Genomic DNA, 21,973 nt, shown 5'->3' with positions numbered 1-21,973 from the left:
AGAGAAGGCAGCCTATTTTCTCCTTGATGCTCAGCGAGTGTCAGATGTGTGAAATGTTATGGGATTTACTGCTTCCAACACATTCATTAACCTTGAATGCCATAGTTCTGTTCTGTGTGCAGCATTTGCTTCCTTGCACTTGGTTTTCAACCTGCTTTTGTCTAATCATGTGGACATTATAACATATTTAAGGATATTGAGTATTTAACTTCATACACATTACAGATTGGTTATTAGAGGGTTGTTCAGCCTGGAGAAGAGAAGGCTCTGGGAGACTTCATTGTGACCTCCCAGTACCTAAAGGGGGCTTATGAAAAAGATGGAAAATGACTTTTCATGTGGACAGATAGTGATAAAAGAAGAAGAAATAGTTCTAAACTAGAAGAGGATCAATTTAGATTAGAAGTTAAAAAGAAATTCTTTCCTCTGAGGGTGGTGAGGCCCAGAGAAGCTGTGACTGCCCCATCACTGGAATGTTCAAAAGCAGATTGAATAGGGCTTGGAGCAACTTGGTCTAGTGGGAGATGTCCCTGCCCATATGGCAGGGGCTGGAAAGAGGTGAGCTTTCAGGTCCCTTCCAACTCAAACCACTGGTTTATGATTTTGTTCTATCTTTTATTTCCTAGTATCTTGATACCTTTTATTTCCTAAAACTTGTTAATGTTACACCTGCAGTGAGTCACCAAGTTTCTCTCCCAAGTGCACTGTGTATGTTCTTTAGACAAGAGTCAGATCTTGGAGATCTTTTTCTCTCTTCAAAGCTGTCATCCTTCAAGGCCTTGTCTTAGGCCTCCTTCCTGAGAGTCATACCCACAGACTGCCTTGAGGAGCAGGGGTTGGTAGAGTTAGGAGCTGCTTTGGGGAGGAGGGCTACAAAGGTGACCTGAAGAAGTCTCTTTTCAGTCTTCACACGAAATTTTGTGAATCAAATCTCTGACAGGTTATGGCAGATGAAGTACTTATTAAAAGCAAAATCACTTTTGGCTTCAGATAGCTAATGGAGGAACTCTTTCCCAGAAGCAAGGAGAAATACACATTGTTATGTATCTCAATCTTGGCCATGCTGAGAACAAGGTGGTAAAAATTTGAGCAGCTGAAGGAATTATGGTAAAAGGTTCAGTAGTTGTTCTTTGCATTTTACAAATTATGCTGTTTTCTCCAAGGTTCAAAATGAATTCTCATCCCCTAAGGGATGTTTTTTCCCTTTCTCTCTTTGTCATTGTTGCTGTTCCTTCAGAGTTGTGTAGATGTAGATACCTCACCCTCCATGTCCTTGGTCTGTCACACACAGTTTACTATGTATTGAAATGTGAAACTTGGGTTGAAACTGTTAATTAGCATGCAGAACAACACACCAAATTAAGCACAGCACTAGTTTGGGGAGGTGCTCTTTGATGGGACTCATTTCCTCCTGATCTTCTTAGTGGTGAATGTGTGACTGTGGCATGACTATTGCATTGGTGGCTTGTTCCTCCATGGTTAGTTCTTTCTAAATTCAGTGTCAACTGAGCTCAAATTATGCTGTTGCTCCTTCTTCATTCTCAGAGAAGTAATGTCTAATAAGATGGATGCTGAAGTGGAACTTGAGTTCCTTTGAAGTGGGGAAGTTTGAAGCTTTTAGTGCTTAGGCTTCATACAGAAATAATTACAGTCACTCAGTCTCTGCTCTCCATCACAGTCTGGAGATGTAAAAGCTGTTGTTATCTGGGATCTGGGGAATGAGTGCCAGCAGGTAGAGCTTCCTCTTAGCACATCAACTCAGTTCCAGTGGTAAGCTGGAGTATGTTAGGTTTGGTTAGTGAAGTACTCTTACTTTCAGATGCCAGTGGCAATGTTTTCCAGAAAATGCCAGCCTGGATAGTAGTCAAAATATGATGGTGCATGTAAGTCGTCTACCAGAGATCATTTAGATTCAGTCATGTGCTCTGTTCCTGATGTACTGAGAAAAAAAGGTTTGAGAGCAGCTGGAAAATGCTTTTTTGTCCTGTGAGGTTTAATCTGAGGGCAGGATTAAAGAATAGCTGCAACCCTCAGCCTGTGCTGATGATCTGTAGGATCAACAGGATCAATATATGTTTGTTGGTCACTCATATGGGAAAACAGGATGATACCACATAATTCCATAATGTCACATGTTACTTTTTAGTTTGTGAAAAAGCTGGAAAATACCACAGGTAATGTTTGTCCAGGCCTGATAGAAACCCTTGTGTGGAAAGCCTGTGGCTAAAGTGTATATAAGACTGGCGTATTAATGTATTCCTGCTATTCTAACTGCATTCTGTACCTTTTGAGGCAGTGTATGAAATGGTAACATGAGAAACAGTTGTAAAAGATGCTGAAGGCATCTTGTTTCATGCACTAGGCTGTAAAAATATTTCCTTGCTTATGTCTCTCCTTGTTTGTGAGCTACAAGACTGAAGAGTTGCCCTCCTTTATTAATAACAAAAAAAAATTAATTGTGCCTTTCCACACCTAGCAGTGAGGATGCCTTTGATCTAGCCCTTCTCAGAGAATTGTCCTTCCTTGCCCTTTCTGTGTGACAAAGGGTTAATTGTCACATGTGCCTCTGGCAGTGGGTGAGGGTGAGCTGCATCCTCTGCTCATCTTTGTTCCCTGGACTGTGCATCAGTGCACTCCAGGCTTCCAGGGGCTGGGCAGAGGAAGCACAGGAATAACCCTCCTTTTGGGAATAGGGTGCTCCTGCTTTGGGAGGGCGTGGGGGGTGGCACAGGTGCTGGGGGGTGCATGGCATCATGTCAAGCCATGGCTCTGGGCATGGGGAACCTCTGCAGCATGGCCCGGAAGCGCAGGAGGATGAAGCGATCTGAGAGGAAAGGTAGGGCTTTCATTGCTGCATTTCAATGCTGGAACAAAGGGGTCATTGGGGGGAGTGGTGGTGCTGCAAATGTCGTTTTCAGATGAGGTTTGAACCTCTTTCCTAAGTGCAGCTTCAGTGTTTGCGCTTTTGGATTCATATGAAATCCAGTTTGTTGGAAATACTTTGAGCAAGATCCATTTCCCACTGTTTTATTTCACTTGACTTTGAAAGTTCGGAAGGAGAGGATTTTTTAACAAATATGAAACTACTCTAAAACTGTAACTTTGTGACTTGCACTGTTTTCTAATAGTTCTGCGACATCTCTCAGGTTAATGGGATTTTTTCCATATATGCCATTCGCCGAATTTAAAGTGTTGTTATCTTCTAAATTTTTCTTTCAAAGCATATTTAGGTTTTCTCTCAGTAATGAGAATAAACCAAGGTAACTCTTAAGGTGTTTCACAACTCTTTTTTTGCATGCAGTCAATACCTAGGATATTGAAACAGAAGAAATGCAGGTTATCTCTAAGTCGTCATGTGCTATGTACTTGCTATAGCTAACATTTACCTAAAAATCTCTTAAGCAGTCTCCTGTGGAAACAAAGGCGAGTTCTGTTGTGTTGGCTGCTGCATTTTTAAGTACTTCTGGTGTTCTTTCTATCTTTGGAAATACTTTACAGGAATTAAAGTCTTTAAAACCAGGAGAGGATTAAAAGTATACTTTTTCCTGGCTCCGCTTAAATTAGCATACATGTAGATACTGTTTTCCCATTTGGTATGCCTGGCTTTTAATGCATCTAGGAAAAGAAGGGTTTTTGCAGTCAGAACATTTCAGGGTGTGCTGCTGTGCAGAATCCCTTGGCTTCAGTGAGTGAATGTAGGTAAGAGCTGAGTGTAGGTTTATTGCTCTGTGTTATGAGCAAAAAACTCCCCTCTGCTACACCAGCACAGTGCAGTCAAACCCTCAATTTATTTTATCAGTATACCTGAGAGAAAACAGTCCCTGTAACCATGAAGCTGGTTCTGCCACAGCCCCATTCCACACAGAACCTGCTGTAAATTCACTGACCCAAATCACTTTGTACTTATGGCACTTATTCCTTATTGCTGTTCTTGAAAGTTTTAATCTCTGAACAGCAATTAAGCTTTTTCCTTTACTCTTATATATTTTTTTTCCCAAATAAAAGTTTTTTCCAGTGCTGAGAATGTTACTGTAGTTGTGTCCCTTATCCCATAGCAGGATTTTAGGAATGAAACTCGGGAGTTCATCGTACATACCTTGGTGTCCAAGGCAGATGCACAGCTCCAATGAAGTTCTTTTGGAAGGTGTCCTTGCTCAAATGCCACTGACCATTACCTAGTCTCATGTGGTGTCAGTGTCTGTAGGACCTGAGATGTTCCTAGATGTCAGTTGCTCAATGGGTTGTTTACAGGCAGTGAATGTGTTTATTAATGCAGTTTTGCTGCTTGAATAAAAGTTTGTAAGGTCAAAGAACCCAGAAATGCTGTTCCTCCTTCAAAGTGAAATGATAACCGAATCACTAATGATTGCAGAAGTAATCAAGCCATGCTTTGGCAAGAGAGGAAGCTTTTCTTGTAGTGAGCAGCCTGGGCTCAGAGTCCATTTGGTGAAAACATCTCCCCTCTCTTTCTAAGGGCATAGGTCCTATTTTATATGAAAGCACTTTGAAAAACCTTTTTTCTTATTATCAAATCCTCTACCTTTGAAAGCCAGGTGGGGGAAAAAAAAACATCCATGGATTACAGTGGGAGGAGGTTTGGAAGATAGATCTGTATACAGAGTACTGAGTTCCTTTTCTCTGCCTGGCTCAGTACTGTCCCCTACACATTATTCATAGAGTTGTAGAATGTTAAAGGATTGAAATGGACCTTTGAGATCATGGAGTCCCAGCTGTGGGCAGGGACACCTCCCACCACACCAGGTTGCTCAAGGCCTTATCCAGCCTGATTTTGAACAGTGCTGGGGTTGGGGCATCCACAATATTGCATACTCTTCAAATATTTGATACATTCTCTTCCAAGTATTTTTGATTTGAAGTGTGTGGTTGTTAGAAATTAGTTGTAATGGAAATCAGTTACTTGTATAAAACACACACAGTCTTGTAGTGCCCTCTAAGAGTGAGGGAGGCTTGGCTTTGGGAGGTGGGATGGAAATGCCATCCCTGGAATTGCTCAGGAAACAAACAGAAGTGGCATTTCATATTTTGGTTCAGTGGACACACTCATATTCAGTCAAAGGGTGAACTTTACCTTGAAGGTCCTGAAGTTAGTGCTTCTGTGACTCTTATGTTCTATACCAGAGTGATCTGCTGGTGCAGTTTTGGGGACTGGAGAGAGGAGCTGAGCACTGCTAACTGTACTCACACATTTTTTTGTAAGAAAGGATTAGGAAAAAAAGTGATCATTCTTAATATGCCAAGAGTAGTCTAAATCTTAAACGCATGTGGTTGAAGCTTAAAACACAGAGCTTTGTGTCATTTGGCTGCAGTAACACTGTAGGATTGCATCTCTTACATGCCTTAGGGCTCTTCTGTCAACCATCCTTGGCTGTTTATCTTCCTCCATTCTTTCAGAATCTGTTTCAGCACAGTTACTGAAATGATTAAAAAAAAAATGCAAGTAGAGTTTCTGTTTGCCTCTGCTTTTAGCAGACAGGAGCTTGCCTTTTCTCTCCTTCAGGCGGTGGGGTGAGGTGCTGAGCCCAGGCTGATAACCCAGCTCCTCAGGAGAGTTTATCCATAGTGTAGAAGTGTGGGGCAGCTCCACAGCTGGGCAGCTCACGTCTAGCTTGGCTCAGGGAGCTCACTGATCTCCTTGGTAGAAGTTAAACCAGGAATTTGTAAACTCCTTAGTCCTTGAGTACAAAGTGGTGCTGCAGGAGTAACTGGAGCTGCTGTGCTGTGCTAATTAAGGTGATAATTACTTACAAGTCCTGTTGATTACAGTCAACTAATTTCCTATTGTAACAGTGGAGTGTGCTGATGTGTAATGCAGACTGTCTCGGGTTGGGCACAAGGGGTTATAAGTAGATGGGGTGACATCAGGTGTGTGTTCAGTCCCTCGTGGGGCTCCACAGGGCTCTATCCTTGTCCCTGTGCTCTCCAACATCTTCACAAACAGCCTGGAGGCAGGAATCAAAGGAATACTAAATAAGTTTGCTGCTGAGACTAAACTGAAGGAGATGTTGACTCCTTCGAGGGTAGAGGGGCCCTATAGAGAGACCTCGATGAATTTGAGGGCTGGTCAGTCCCCAGCCATAAGAAGTTTAATAACAAGGGCAAGTACTGGATTCTGCACCTGCGGTAGGGCAACCCTGGCTGTGTGTATAGACCAGGACATGAGAGGAATGAAAGGCTGGAGAGCAGTGCTGTGGAAAGGGACCTGTTTGATGGCAAGTTGAGTAGGAGTCAGCAGTTCCCTAGCAGCCAGGAGGGGCATGAGGCACCAGCATCCCCAGCTGGGCAAGGGAGGAGATTGTCCCACTTTGCTCTGGGCTGGCATGGCCTTACCTTGAGTCCTGGGGACAGGTTTGAGCACTACAATGTAAAAAAGACATGAAGCTATTAGAGATTGTCCAAAGGAGTCTGCCAAGAAAGTGATGAGTCTGGAGGGGAAGCCATAGGAGGAGCAGCTGAGAGCACTTGGCTTGTTCAGCCTGGAGGAGACTCTGGGGAAGCCTCATTATGGTCTTCATCATCCCACTCTGGCCTTTGGCAGACTGGGGCTGCATCTTTCAGTCACTGATGAACATCTCTGTTTTAGGAGGGATCTTTGGTCAGGATTTACCCAAACAGCCCAATGCTAAGCCTGGGCTGCTTCTTTTAAAGGATGTTTAAGTTATTAATAATAAATTTTAAACCTAACAAGCTGGTACCTTAAAGCCTAAGTATTCCCCTCCCTGTTTTCCAGACAGAAGCCGTCTCTGCCAAGCAAGAAACCAGCAAAGATATTTCACAATGGATGTAGACGATGAAGAAAACATGAGTAAGATGTGTTTATTTGCATAGTAATAAACTCTCTAATAGTTTCTGGAAGTAAGTATTTTTTCTCCCAAGCACAGGGGCAATTGCAAAGAAACTTCAGGTGCAGAAATGAAGATATTTTAAAATTAAGTGAAGAAGAGTGAATTGGAGCTTTTGTATTAACAGCATTTTTAAGATGCTAATATAGTTATACCTTCTGTATTATACTTTATACCTTATGTTTTTCCTACAGCAGCTGACTAATCAAACTATTTCCCTGTCTTGATTCAGCAATGAAGAAGGGAGGGATGCTCTCAGTAATGCCCATGCCAAGGGTAAAGTACCAGTAAGGAGTGAGGGGTGAGATAAAGGGGATGGAGTTGAAGAGTGTAATATAAAGGAGGGAGAGCAGAAAAGGAGAAAGGAAAAAGCAAAGGAGGTGATGGAAAAGCTCTTTGCAGGGCTGATTGTTCTCTTTAGATGGTGATTGTCCCAACCCTGAGCTACTGAATTATTGAAGTGATTTTAAAGCACAAAGATAGTCAAAGTGATCATCTTGATGTGTACTTGATGCAGCCAAGTGTGTGAGACTGCTAACTCTGGGGTATAATCAAGATCCAATAACTTATGAGAAAACTATTCTTATTGAGCTGTTCTAAAATATTTTTACTGTTATTTGCCTTTCAGCTGTCTCTTTTTTTTTTTCCTGTGACTCAGGGAATTGTTGCTGCTGTGCTGTGCCTGACTGTAAATAATTGTGCATTATGTTATAACAAATGTGTTTCTTTTTCCCCCAAGTGGCAGTGGCAGAGTGCATCTGGCAAAGGTGACAAAGCCCAGCAACAACTTTGGAACACAGGAGTTGTAGTTCAGTCTGGAGGAGTTACAGAACAATTTTAGAGGGAGATGAGGAAGTTAGATCATTATGTTAAAATAAGCCAATCTAACCTAAAACAAACATCCTTCTCCCCAAAAAAAATCCAAAACTGAAGCGAAAAATATTACCTGAAATAGAATTAATCTTTTTTGCTTAGTGAACAGTGAACTCAACTGCAGTATGCTTGGTATAATTTTCTTTTCCTTGATATATATGAAATTACTTCACATGGATATTTTAACTGTTTCTAAATGTGTCTTCCCTACAAAGGCCTTCAAAAAGTGTAATTGGGTAATTCTCATAATTTTTTTTTATAAAACATCATTTTTTTCAATAATGGCATAGCTGAGCATGAATAGAAGGTGTCTTCCTGAGCTGTAGAAATATAATCTCTTTATTGGGGCCTTCTTTAATTCTGTGTCATTAAGAAAAGCACTAAATCTTTTTCTGCTTCTGGGCTTTTTTGTGTGTTAATGCATCAATACAGGAAACCATTCAAGGAATTTGTTATTTTGTCAGGAGCTTGGCCCCATGGAACTGTTTAGGGAATGCATTTCTGAGATGTCAGAACCTTGGCTGAGCCCAGTTAATATAAAATCCAGGATGACCTTCATCATGAATTTGAAATATTAAATCATCTCATTTGGGGAGGTCAGAAATCAAAATTTAAATTCTTAAGTTCTTCACTTTGATTTGCATGGAGATGTATTTTTTAAACTTTTTAGCTCTCTTTACTTTTATATCTCTTATAATTGTGAAGTATCATGTTAGAAGTTGCCTATTTAATTTTTTATTATTTTATGTAACTACTTCTGGGGAAAGGTTCTTGGAGGAAAGGAAGGTGGATTATGCAGTCTTTGTAGCCTGTGGTTGCATAACAAGCATTCCTCTGCAGAAACCAGAATTAAGATGATCTTTTTGGTTCAGATGAAATATAAGGCAATGATGATGGCTTACATTAATAAATTAATATCCCTGAGAAAACAGTGTTTCAGAGTTCAATTTTTAGTGTTTTCCTTCTTTATCCTTTGGTCATAGAGATGCTACAACATATTTGGGGGAAGAGATGGTTATTTAAAATGTTTTTATTTGTTTTTTGTTTCTTTGTCTGGCTGGTGTGTCTGCAGCACTCTGCACACTTGGAGCACAAGCATGTGACTCTCCTGACCTTTATCTTTGATGTTTTTACTTCTTTTTCTAAAAGATGCTCTGAAGACAGCATGTGATATCTGTTTGCATCTGTGATTTCTGCTCGTTTTTAAATGAAAAAAATTACTTACTGAGAATTTTCCCAGGCCACTAAATGAGAGCAGCAGTATAAGGGGTAGCTCGAATAATCTTTTGGTTCAGCTAAGAGTTAAGTTTAATTAATTGTGTTCCAGATCAGACAGAGCAGGGGGAGTGTTGTCTCTCAGCAAGCAGGTAATGGAAGGTCCCCAACGGTAAAGCATCTTAATGGTAGACACTTTTTAATTACAGGGAATAAACCCAAAATAAACCAGCATGTCCAGATGGAAGATTTATTTCTTTATTGGCATGAAAAATTCCCCATGACTTTTTCCTGCTTTGAGTGTTCTTGGGTTTGTAAGTGCTCAGCTGAAATCTGGGGGGCAGAACTGTCCTTCTGCTGAAGTTGTCGGTGTCAGCTCTGATTTTTTGCTAAGGTGGCCTCCGCAGACATAAGTCAAATATCTAGTTGAAGCTGCCACATATTTTTAATTGCCCAAAAATACACTAATGAAAAATATCCAGTTTTTAAATTGTGGGCTGTATAAATGTTTAAGAAAACAAGATCTCAGTCATCAAGTGTTTATGTATGTGCTAATGCTGCTTTAAAGCCTTAAATATACAGAAGATGTGATAGATTTCAAAGGGCTCCCTAAAGCATTCTTGAAGCTCCCTAAAGCATTCAGCCTTGAAGAATTAAAGATTGGAAATATCAGAGATTTCTGTAAAATCATGCACAACATGGGGTGTTTAATATTAGAATAATCAAACTTTTAAAAAAGAGCAAATAAACCCCAGTAGATGCAGTAAGACTAGCAGGTGGAGGACCAGAGAAAGCAATGGGAGATGTTATCATGCCATTTGTGATGAAGTGGTGAAGCAACTTGATCAGGACATCATGGATGCCATAGGTTTATGGGGTCTTTAAAAGCCATTAGAAAGCATTTTTTGGGGAAAAAAAGCACATGTGGTTCCCTGCCATGGTCTCTGGGAGAGCTCAGAGCTGCAAGGCTGCCCTGAGGAGGGTCGCTTATGTCCCTGGGAGGACACTTACACGTCTTACACTGGTGTGGTGCCCTCTCCTCGGATGTGTTGGCGACCCTGTCACGTGTGGGCAACTGGACAAGGTGCAGAAGAGCCAGGAGGGCCATTCCTAACTTCCCTGGAAGGGTGTCATGCCTGGAAAAGGCATCCAGGGAGAGGCTGGGCTGGAGGAGCTACTCCATATAACTCCAAGATTAGAGGTGATGTCTCTGATTTGAACAGGTTATGTTTTGACTGATCTTCCCAAGCACTCAGGTAATCAGAGGGCCTCAGCACTGCTGGGCTGGACGGACTGACAAAAAGGACCAAAAGCACACCTTCACCCTCGAGGGAGGGAGGGACCTTTCCTTGCAGTCCAGCAGCTCTGTGGGTTGAAACAAGCACAGGTCCTTTTGGTTTGAACAGGAAGTGTTTCAGTTTCCATCATGAACTTGGATTTGGATCAGCTCCACAGTTACCTCCTCTTGGTCTCTTGGTTTGACTCAGGACCAGCTCCCTGTGTTCTTCCTCTCAAAGTTTCTTCCACCTTGCAGGTTCTCCAAAGCTAACAAAGCCTAGTAGCTCTAAGGCAAGGAATAGTTTTCTTCCCTTCTCTCTTAATGAGGCAAGGTAAGCCTGCAAATTTATTTCCTGGTCCCTACACGTCCCTCCTCTCTGTCAGGACATCGATTCCCTTCCTGACAAAGGAGTTCCTCCAGCTCCCATGCTTACATGCAGAAGTTTTTAATGTTCAGCTAAAGTCTGTTCAACTCCTGTTTTCCTCCTGCAGGCCTTGGTAGTGGTTTTCATATAAAAAGAAATGAAACCAGAGGCCATTAATTAGTGTTAAGTCAGTGATTTCTGTTTAGCCTGAAAGTCTTGGTGGTTGTAGCGAATACCTGGTGCCACCAGTAAGGGCATGTTTTGGATGAGATGTAAGAAACTCACTGTAGGGAAAGATTTAAAAATTTCCTCAGTTGTCCTTAGATTCCTCCACCATAAATACATATTTTTATAAAGAATATATGCATGAACACTGTGTATTGACAGTTGTGGCCCTATAGCCTTCATTCTCTAGGCAATATGTTTGTTGCTGGACAAAAGATTAAATGTAACTTGATTAAATGTAGTAGATTTCTAGCAATGAAATGCTTCAGACTTTTGACTCTTGACAGAATTTAATTGACTTAATTGCATGGTCAGTACTGTACAATTCTTTGTTGTGCTGCTGTGATTTAACAAAATGTCTTCCTACTTTGGCTTTTTCTTTTGATATTTTGTTTTTTTCCTTCCTTTTTTTCTCTTTGAGCACCGAAAGGAGTAACCTATCGAGCTTTTGCTGGAGGATGTTATAAATGAAAATTTAGTAACCATTCCATCCGCTTTGTAACCTGGGTGAAGTGATGTGTGCATGGTAGGGGATTCTTAGGGAAGACTGAAAGCGTGACTGGAATTGGTCACTGTGAAGGAGAGCTTCCACCTGGTTTGCTCTAATTTCAATGGTCATTTACCACCTTGAATCAGTGTAGATGTAATGAAGATATATTAAAGTTTTGGAACAGGAGAGTTAAAAATACTTGATCTATTACATTTGCCTTTTCATTTACAAATGCCAGTAGAAAGCACAAATAGTTAATTTCCTTAGTTTCTTCATCAGGGTGAAAATTAGGTCTTTGAACTTATAGCAAATTCAGTTCCTTATGTATAGCTCTGACATATCATTGCCCCAACTTACATTTTAAAAACAAATAATTAAATTAATATTATATTGTCTTCCCTGCCCTCCCATTAAAATATTATCACAGTGAGTGTGCAGCTTTTGCCACTATTTGTCACACATAGCTTTAGAGAGAATCTCTATTGATTTTGGGGTTTGTAACTTCATGACAGCAGTTTTCTTGACAAGGAATTAGGCTTTAAATGATGAATTAGAGATTTTTTTTTTTTTTTTTAATAGAAGGCCGTGTGGAAATTATGGTCTTGTGGTCCTGCTGTCTCGGTGGGCAGCTGTAGTTCCTGACAAAATTGGGATGAGATTAAATGAATGATTAGAAAAGGCATAAAAAAAAATCACTGACTTTGAAAAATATGGAATAGCTGAAGAGAAACAAAAGCATTCAATCACTCTTAATCATGGTGCCTACCAAAGAGCTGCCTAATTTTTCATTGCTCTGAACAAAGGTTTTATTTACCTAGTTTTTCAATTTAAGCAACTAAAATCACTGCAGGGTCCAAAGTAACGTGCCTAAACTGATCATTAAATAGAATTAAATATCTAGCTCGGAGTTGTGGTCTTAGGCATCCATTTTTACTTTACTAATGGTAGTTGTTTGTTTTGTGGGCATATGTTGCTATAGCTTATATTGTTGATTTAAAGATTTTTCAGGCTAAATGTAACTTAGAAGTAAAAGTTTTGTTCCAGCATAATTAAAATGAAGAAAAAAGTTGTAGTGATTTTTTGCTGTGCAGTTGTATCAAGTGTGTGGTTTGAAGATTGAGTGTGTTTTTTCTTGAATTATTGAGAGGTTGTTTTACATTGTCATTTCTGGTTGCATTGCAAAAATACTTTAACCTGTGAGCACACATCACTTAACCAGTTACAAAGAGAGATAAAGGAATCTATAAATTTTGCATTTACAAGATCCTGCACCGAAGGCATTGTAAGTTACTCTTTCTGGGCACCGCAGGTTCCAGCAGCACCGACATTAAAGAAAACCGCAATGTGGACAACGTTCCTCCCAAGGACAGTGCCGGGCAGGGCCTTGGCGAGGGCACCCCGCTTTCCAACGGCGGTGGCAGCAGCAGCAGGAAGAGACCTCTGGAGGAGGGCAACAATGGCCACTCCAAATTTCGCCCCAAGAAGAGGAAGAAAACGCCCGGCCCCGTTCTGCCAAAGAACGCCCTGATGCAGCTTAACGAGATTAAACCCGGTTTACAATACAAACTCCTCTCCCAGACGGGGCCAGTGCACGCCCCCATGTTTGTGATGGCGGTGGAAGTCAACGGGCAGGTGTTTGAGGGGTCTGGCCCGACAAAAAAGAAAGCCAAGCTTCACGCTGCCGAAAAGGCTCTGCGCTCCTTCGTCCAGTTCCCCAACGCCTCGGAAGCCCACCTGGCCATGGGCAGGACTCTGTCGGTCAACACAGACTTCACATCTGACCAAGCCGATTTCCCCGACACCCTTTTCAACGGCTTCGAGACGCCGGTTCCTTCTGACGCTTCCTTCTACCTGGGGTCCAACGGGGACGGCTCCTTCGGCTCCGGCGGGGACTACGGGTTGCCATCGTCTGCCGTAGCCAGCAGCCTTTCCCAGTCGCCGCTGCCCCCGCCCTCCCCCTACCCCACGGCCAGCGGGAAGAACCCCGTCATGATCCTCAACGAGCTGCGCCCCGGCCTGAAGTACGAGTTCCTCTCGGAGAGCGGAGAGAGCCACGCCAAGAACTTCGTCATGGCCGTGGCGGTGGACGGGCAGACTTTCGAGGGCTCGGGAAGGAACAAAAAGCTGGCAAAAGCTCGGGCTGCTCAGTCAGCCCTGGCATCCCTGTTTAACATGCAGCTGGACCAGACTCCGTCTCGCCAGCCCATTCCCAGCGAGGGGCTCCAGTTACACCTGCCACAGGTGAGAAACCCTTTGGGTGTCGTGGATGGCTTTGGGTAATGGTCAAGAGGAGTCGAATTGTGTATTGCATCAGTTTGAGCAGCATTTCTACTTCTGTAGATATGTGTGTCTATATATATATGTGCGTGAATCTGTATTAGGTGATTTATACAGTTACAGCTTCTGACAGTTTGTATTCTTTTGTACAGAAAAGAGGCTTTGTTTCTGATGGTTTCAGCCTTGACCATGTTGTATAAGAGAGCACCAGTGCCAGCTTGAATTACAGTTTGTGCTGGGGAAAGATTGAGTCACATCTTGCTTGTCTCAGGCAGCAAGACTTAGATGGCATTCAAGTGAGAATTACTGCCTTAAGTGAAGTTATTATTTGATACAACAATTTTTAGCAGAGAAGAAAATCATTCTCTCCTGCCAACAGAAATTGTTGCGTGTCAAGGTCAGATTAAGTGAGGCTGTTGCAACTGCCACTGATTTCCATGTGCATGTATCCAGGATGTGTGATTAAATGGCTCTCATCTGAAGAGTTGTGCTGTAGGCAAATGAATTAATATGCATATAGAAATTACTTAGGCAAGTAAATATGGCTGAGAAATAATTTAAATAGTTACTGAACTAGGGAAAGTAACATACTGGACACAGATCAGAAATTTGAAGTCACTAGAATGGAGTAATTTTGAGGGTTTTTTAATGCAGAACAATTTTCCCTTCTTTTCTTGTTTTTGTTTCTTCCCAGTCAAACTACACTAATAACTGACTACTGTCTTTCTACTGCATCTCTTGGGTCCTTTTAATGACATTATATGCCCTAAATCTAAATTATAATCTTTGTCTGAGAATTCTTTTTGCAGCTTTCTGTTTATTATGAGAATTTCAAGGCTTTGACCTTTTCTATGTCAAAACAAATGTTCTAGATTTCATTCAAATTCTAACATACTGTTCTGATTTGATAATGTGGGGTCAAAGAGTATAAGTAAATGTGACTGTTTTCAGTACATTGTTTTCTCAAAATATATTGACATTATGCATATATTAGAACTTCTATATGGTTTAATTTTAATCTTGCACAATTATTGTGTTACTGATAAATGTTTCCTTCATTTTCAAATCCAGGCTCATGCTAGTTTGGGTAGTTACAATGTAGATTCAGTGATTTTTAGACTGCTTTCTCTGCTTTTAAAAGTAGATTTGACTCTAGACACCAAAAAAAATTCACTGTTAGTAATTCATGTGTTTTTAGTTCTTGCATCAGTAAAATGGTGAAAACTGAAAGAGGAAAGTGTGAAAAACCCAAGCTGAGCTGGGAAAAAGGTGGTACATGGGTGCTGCCTCATTTAGACCCTATTTTAAGTAATTTTTTTATTCAGGGGCTTTTGATCAGCTTGTCATCAGGATGTCATCGAGCACTTCACTGTGTTGCTGTGCTTTGAATTATAATTAGCTGTTACTGGAATTACATTAGGTCTTCTACATATTAGTGATTTTGATCTGATATGTATTTAATGATTTAATCATTTGTGTTGTTTTCAGGTCCTGCTTGATTTATATTCTTTTACAAGTCTGTGAGTTGTTTAATTATTTTAGAGATTGTTTACTGTGTAAAAAAGTGTTAAATTCAGAGATAATCCTAAACTGGGTGAAGTCACAAAAACTGGAGAGTGCAGGAATGATGTAAATGAGGATAGGATTTGATACAACTAGTAGAAAAAATATTGGGTTGGAAAAAATGAAAGGTAGAAATATGTGGGAGGAGGAAAATAATCAAGTGTTTAGGGGAAATAAAAGAAGTACAGTGTCATTTTGCCAGTGAAGATGGAATTGACTGTTGGGTGGCAGGTCCAAACCTGCCTGTAGCTTATTTGTGGTGAGAAGAATGGAGGTGAGAGGCGAGGTGTTCCCTGTGATGGTGGTGGTTGTGAGTGTGGCTGGATGTCTGTCTGTGACCCCATCAGAGCTGCAGTTACCCCAAAAAGAGTTAAATGCAGAAACACAGGTGCAAGGTATCAAATGGTACAGAAGGGTTGCTGCAGTCCAAAATGGATTGTTGTGAAATGGGTGTGAGAATAATCTTATGGTCTGTCCAGGTGGTTATTGAGGTGCTGATGCTGTGGTTCAGTTCAAGCTTGTCTGCTTGCTCACAGCTTGGTCTATTGTCAGGGATGAAGGAAGGTTCCCTGCAGTGAGGAACATTGCTGCTGGGAAAGTGAGTTAAACTGAGGAGCACACTCAACGTGTGCCTCAGAGTGGGTAGAAATGTCCCAGTGAAAAACTCAGCAGTTGTGCATATAGAACCGTGTCAGTGAGTGTGTTGGTATTGAACAGATTGTCACACTTGCATTAGAGGAACTTGCCTCTCCAAAACAAAGAAAATATTTTTATGGTTACCTCTGCTTTGTGCAATGATTTAAAAAACCTTAGAATCACAAAATGGTTTGGGTTGGAAGAAACCTTAAAGATTATCTTATTCCCACCCCCTGCCATGGGCGCAGACACTTTCTGCTATCCCAGGTTGCTCCAATTCCCATCCAACCTGCCCTCAAACACTTCCAAGGATGGGGCAGCCACAGCTTCTCAGTACCATGGCCTCACCACCCTCACAGGGAAGAATTTCTTCCCAGTATCCCATCTAATGCTGCCCTTTGTCAATGGGAAGCCATTCCCCCTCTCCTTCACTCCAGGCGCTTGCCTGAAGTCCCTCTCCAGCTCTCTTGGAGCTCCTTCAGGCACTGGAAGGGCTCTAAGGTCTCCCTTGATCCTTCTCTCCTCCAGGTGAACACCCCAGCTCTCCCAGCCTGTCTCCAGGGCAGAGGGGCTCCAGCTCTTGGAACATCTTGGTGGCCTTCTCTGGAGGGGTCTCACACCTCTGTCAAAGATGGCATGGTGCTGTCCCTAAAAGAAGTTCTCAGGCCAGTACCAAATGCTTTGGAGTAAAACTGTGAAAAGAACACACTGGTAGCAGTAATTCCCAGTATATGCTTCAAACCTTCAGCAGTCCAGGCTGCTGGTGTCACTCAAGGAAAAGTTTTCCATCTGTCAATGGGATCCTGCTGCTTGGAGGTATCACCTCTTCAGGCCACTAATGGCTTATGGTAGAAAGCTGATGTTATTTCCTCAAACTTTTTACTTAACATGATAACTGATTAGTCAAGGTGTTCAGAGAGATGGAAATTGAAATCATACACATTGAAGCTCAAATACAGTTATTTAAATTAGAAAGCTTGACTGTGGTGAGAGAAAGCAAGTTGAGCTACACAAGTTAGCAGTATAGCTGCAAATGAGATCAGTTTGAAAAACATCACTAGAGAGAGTATTTTTAATCATTCACCTAATTCAATTTATCCTTTGTTAAGCAGGGGAAATGGGGTGAGAAGCAGTACTGAATGGCTATTTGTGATGTGCTTTTTTAGTCCTGGTTCAACCTGGGGCAAGGATAAGTATAAAAAAATTACTCAAATTTATAAAAGATACACAAATAATAATGAACATGATTGGGGAGCTGGGAAAGCTGCTTCTGGAGAGGTACTGAGGAGTTCTAGGCTGTTCATTGCAGTGGATTGCTGAGTGTATACAGGAGAATAAGAATGAGATGGATTCAAACTTGGCGAAAAGATAATATTGAATACGTTTATGGGAATATAATGAATTATATGTTGAAATAATTGCTGAGGAATTGCAAGATATATGCATCAGTATAAGCAGTGAAAGACTCTACAACCAGGCAGAAGTTTCTTTAAATCATTACAGGAAACTTCTCTGAATTGTGTGTGCTGGTCACTGTTAAAGGGGAGGACAGTAATTTTACCTGCAGTTGTAAGTTCACATAAGCCATAAACTGTGAAGATAAGAGAAAAAATAAAAAGAAACCAAGGGAGAACATTTCTGCTTGAGAAGGGTCCCTGGAGATCCAAGGAGAGCACAAAGGACAGATGTCTCAGGTCAGATCCTGTGAGAGCTGTGAGCTATTGCTGCTGCCTTTCCCACTATTCAGGGGATTCCCCAGCATTGATCTTGGGTGGTCTCCAGGGCCTTCCAATGTCTTCCTTCAGCTCCAAATTGACCTGAACTTCATCAGCTCCAGAATATTTTTCGAGTGTGAATGATCAGGGTGGTTCTGCTACAACATTGCTGCAACATCTGTGTTTAACCAAAACCAGTCTGTGTGTGTGAAAAGGGGTGGATTCACTGTGACTTCATTAGAGAAGGGAACAACACACCCAAAATAATGTGGAGCTCACATGCCTTACTGAGCCAACTGTCAGCTATTTTAGGTCTTTCCTTTTTTTGAGTTACTCAACTTGGAATAATGATTTAATGCAGAAGCAGGGGTAGAGAAACCATGTTAGAACATAGATGTTAGAACATTCACAGGAAAGGTGAGACATGAGTTCAATCTCTGTTCCAATCAATATTTTTTTATATGAAAGGCAGTAGAGCAGAATGTGATGTGAAAGATCCCTACTCAGGCCAGTCACTGGCTTGGACTTGCTGTGGGAACAGCTTCAGGTCCATGGTTTTGAGATGGGGACAGCAGGATGTAATTTCTGGCCAGTAAGTCTTGTTTCTGGCGCTGCCTTACTCCCTTCTCTTCTATGCCCTTTACTATGCCAGTGTAATAGTCTACCTGGGAGAGAGGGATAATTCTTCTAATTTCTTGGGGGAGTATTCTTATCAAAGACCAAAGTCTTAGTGACTACCTCTGTAGGCTTTTAACAGTGTTTATTCCTCACTGCCCAGCTGTTGTCATGCACTTTGTGTATCAAATAGAAATAACAAATCTTTAATATATCTGCCTGTTTTCTGGCAGTGATTTTTCCCCCTCCTCTCCAGTTCATCCTGCATTGTTTGCATCTCCAAGGTTCATTTTGTCTTGCTTGAGTTCTGCTTAGTCCTTCTTATGAGTCCTCTGCAGTGTCTGACTCCAAGTTCATCCAGGCATTTTTAAGTTTCCTTGCCAGCAGCTTAGCTCCAGGCTCTGTGAGATGCAGCTCCATTCTGTTCTGCTGTGCCAGCTTCCATCTTCCTGGAGGAGCTCACCATGTGTTCCTTTGTATACCAACACCACAAGTTTCCTCTGCTTTGCTTGTTATGTGAAAATAAAGATCCTTCTGGAAGAAGCTAATGGATGCAAGCCTGTATGCAGGCTTACTACCCAGCTGCTGTTCAGGGAGCATTTTGTCAGTGGCATTACTAGTAGGCAAAGTGACCATGAATTTCTTCCCAGAAACACATGGCAGTTTCAGTTCCCAGAGTTGGGGAAGACTCCTCCAGCTACTATCAGCACCCACCAGCACTTCTTTAGAAAAGGTGAATCACATTGTTTATTCCCTGGATGCCAAGCCTTTTCTAGCAGGTTTGAAGGCTCTATTAAGCATAGAATCATAGCATAGTTTGGGTTGGAAGTGACCTGAAGCATTTCCTATCTGGAATAGTTTGTTTCTCTAGTATCTATATTCCAGCACAGTGTCATTCCAGCCTAATTTTACAATGTGCTGTCCAGCACATCACAGTGTAGGGTAGAGCAGAAAATACATGGATTACAGAAGTGAGAGCATACAACTTGCAACTGGGAAGGAAGTATCCATTACTATGCAGTGAGGCTAGGGGTAAAACACTGGAATGGGGACTCTGTGCCTTGGCTATACAGTGATCTGCCCTCATGGCTGCAAGGAGCTTAATAATTTAAGCCTTTTGTATATTAATTTTCCATTTCTAAGACCAGGGTGATTAAAAACCACTCAATTATTTGCCTTTTCTTTTGTGTATTTACCTTAAATTTCAGCTTTCTGCATTAGGTAAGTACTAGGACAATTAAATGCAGATTTTAGCTGTGTGGTTGTGGTGCTGGCAGAACATGGAGTAACCCAATTTTGGGTCAAGCAACAAAAAGACTGTGTTTGAAAATCAGTGCCTGACCCGACCATGTTCATGACCTCTGAGCTAAATTGTGTTCCTGAAAAACATATGGACTTTCTGATTTTCAGTCCATTCAAATGTTTCAAAAAAATTGGTGTTTGTAATGTCAACAGTCTTCTGATTCCACAAGCTGAGCAATTGCAAAACATGGATGAGGCTGGTGCAGCTGGGACCTGACTGCTGGTCACTGTTTTTTGTCAGGCTCTGGTGAGAGCTGCTGAGCTCTGTAATCATCACACCCAAACTTGAGTTATTTCTTGGCTGCTAAAGCTTTTCCAAAAGGAAGTTAACATTGAGAGCATGTCCACATCATTTCTAGGCTGGTTGATTCCCATGAGCCTTGTTAAGGAAATGGGGGTGAACAGGGCTGATGGTCTTCAAACCTTTTTCTTCTCTTTTTTTCTATTTTTTTTTTTCTTTTCCCTTCTTCCCTTTGGGCATCTAACAAATCTGTATCATAGAATGGTTTGGGCTGGAAGGGACCTTAAACTCATCCAGTCCCACCCCCTGCCATGGGCAGGGACACTTTCCACTATCCCAGGTTGCTCCAAGCCCTGTCCAGCCTGGCCTGGAACACTTCCAGCAATGGGCCAGCCACAACTTCTCTATTCCAGTGCCTCACTTGACATGTGAATGGCACTGGTGAGTGTGACACAATAACTGTGCCTTTGTGGCGTGTGGAGCTGTGGGCCATGTGTGCACACCTAGAACATCTCAAATACTGCTGGTTATCAACACATGGGTGCCTTGGCTCCAGCTTCTTTTCAGGTGAAAATTCAAGAATTTGGTCTTGACTAATTTTTTCTAGCAGTTATAGTTCTGGTTGCCTTGAAAACAGCAGGTGAGATCAGCTGCAGTGCTGAACTGGATTGTCAGTCAGTAGGAGCAGGACTGCTATTTTAAAATTTTCCTTCCTTTTGCAAGTGAGCCCCACTTACAGCCTGATTTAAAGTTCAAGTTTTCCTGAAAGACAGAAATCTTCCCTAATTTTGAGATAGCTTATTTGGGGTTGTACACTTGGTATTTTCTATTCCTAACTTTGTATAGTGTCTTGTAAAAATAGGAAGCATTAAACTAGGGTTGAAAACAAAATTGTCCTTATTTATATAATAGTTGAATAATGAATTAGATTGTTATAAAAGGTTCTTTTGAGGGGCATGGATTTTTACTTCAGTCTTACTGTCAGATTCAATGTTGAGGATACTGAAATGATGTGTTTTGAGGTTTGAGCATGAGAGTATGGACTTATCTGTCTATCCAGTTGTTCTCCCAAGCCTCAAATGTTCATCAAATCATGGGCATTAGGTGCTTCAGTGCTTGGCTTAGCACTGTCTGACCTTGTTTTGGTAGACACAGAGCACTCAAACCTGTGCTTCCACTTGCAAGGGACACTCAATGTCAAATTTTAACGTGAACAATAAAAACTCACTTCATTTGCGTTGTCCAATCATTTTAGAAGTGTAAATCTTTATAATTTAATGCTCTTGTAATTTTCAAATTATTTTTAAATTTTTATATGTGCATTTCTGTATGGTCCTACAGGTGTTAGCTGATGCTGTTGCACGCTTGGTTGTAGATAAATTCAGTGATTTGACAGAAAATTTCTCATCTCCACATGCACGTCGAAAAGTCCTTGCTGGAGTTGTCATGACAACAGGTACATTAAAAAAAAGTAGTATCTTGAATGATTAAATATTAGAGCTCTGTTTGCATCTAGTAAACTAACTCTTCAGTCAAGCAGTATTGTAATGTATCTTTACTTTTTAATCATGAAGATGGATTAAACATAGTAGTTAAATCTCAGGTATTTACAGGAAAATTAGACCTGCAAATACTTCTTTTTCCACAGAGTTCATGTCCTCTGCCTGAGACATCTGAGTAGCTCAGAAATTATATGTTTTAAAGTTGATCATGAAACTTTGGGAAAAAAAATGAAATCCCCCATCAGTATTCCTGGTTTGGGCATGTTATGCATAAATTACATTTCTTTCCAAGGCTTTAGGATTTCGCACTTTGTTATTCTTGCTACGTTTTATTCTTAGTGCTCTATTTTAGTCATTTTACTAAAAATATCTGAAGAAAGCAGTTTATGTTTTGGCAGATGGCAATAGTGTGCACATGTCAGCAGTGGTGTCGTGGCTCTCTGGGTACTGACATGAGATCTCTGCTTGTCCAAATCACCCAGAACAGTGAAGTTCTGCCCTAAACTAATCTGTGACCATGCTGCTGCTGGGTTTTCCTCACATTAAGGTTTATCTTGGTCTTCAATCCGTGTGAACCCTTGATAGAATGTTCATTTTGAGTCCGTCCCAGCTGTCTCCTCCTGATTTCTTGCCCTCCCACTCACACAGGCTGTTGAGAGGTTTGGGAAGCCCTGATGCTCTTCAAGCTCTGTTGAGCAACAGCCAGACCTCCATCTGCTAATAACCCTGTTTTAGCCCCAAATACATGAGAAACATGCTGTAGTTTTGTTTATTTTGTTCTGTGATGTTGTGTTTTGTAATATTTAACAGGTTTTT

The 21,973-nt window shown here is 41.3% G+C and overlaps 1 protein-coding gene across 2 annotated transcripts in view; it reads left to right on the top strand.

Moving 5' to 3' along the window:
• ADARB1 (adenosine deaminase RNA specific B1) overlaps positions 1 to 21,973 on the top strand; it is a 66,168-nt gene that overhangs the window by 20,552 nt on the left and 23,643 nt on the right. For both annotated transcript variants that reach the window (XM_021532586.3, XM_021532587.3), the window contains 3 exons: positions 6,749 to 6,823; positions 12,616 to 13,547; positions 20,997 to 21,111. In XM_021532586.3, the coding sequence (XP_021388261.1) occupies positions 6,796 to 6,823; positions 12,616 to 13,547; positions 20,997 to 21,111 (1,075 nt within the window). In that variant the 5' untranslated portion in view covers positions 6,749 to 6,795. The remainder of the gene's footprint in view (positions 1 to 6,748; positions 6,824 to 12,615; positions 13,548 to 20,996; positions 21,112 to 21,973) is intronic.

Source organism: Lonchura striata, chromosome 8, assembly GCF_046129695.1.
Source record: "Lonchura striata isolate bLonStr1 chromosome 8, bLonStr1.mat, whole genome shotgun sequence".
Classification (NCBI taxonomy): domain Eukaryota; kingdom Metazoa; phylum Chordata; class Aves; order Passeriformes; family Estrildidae; genus Lonchura; species Lonchura striata.
The sequence above is the reverse complement of the archived record's forward strand: the minus strand, read 5'-3'. Positions and strand labels throughout refer to the sequence as shown.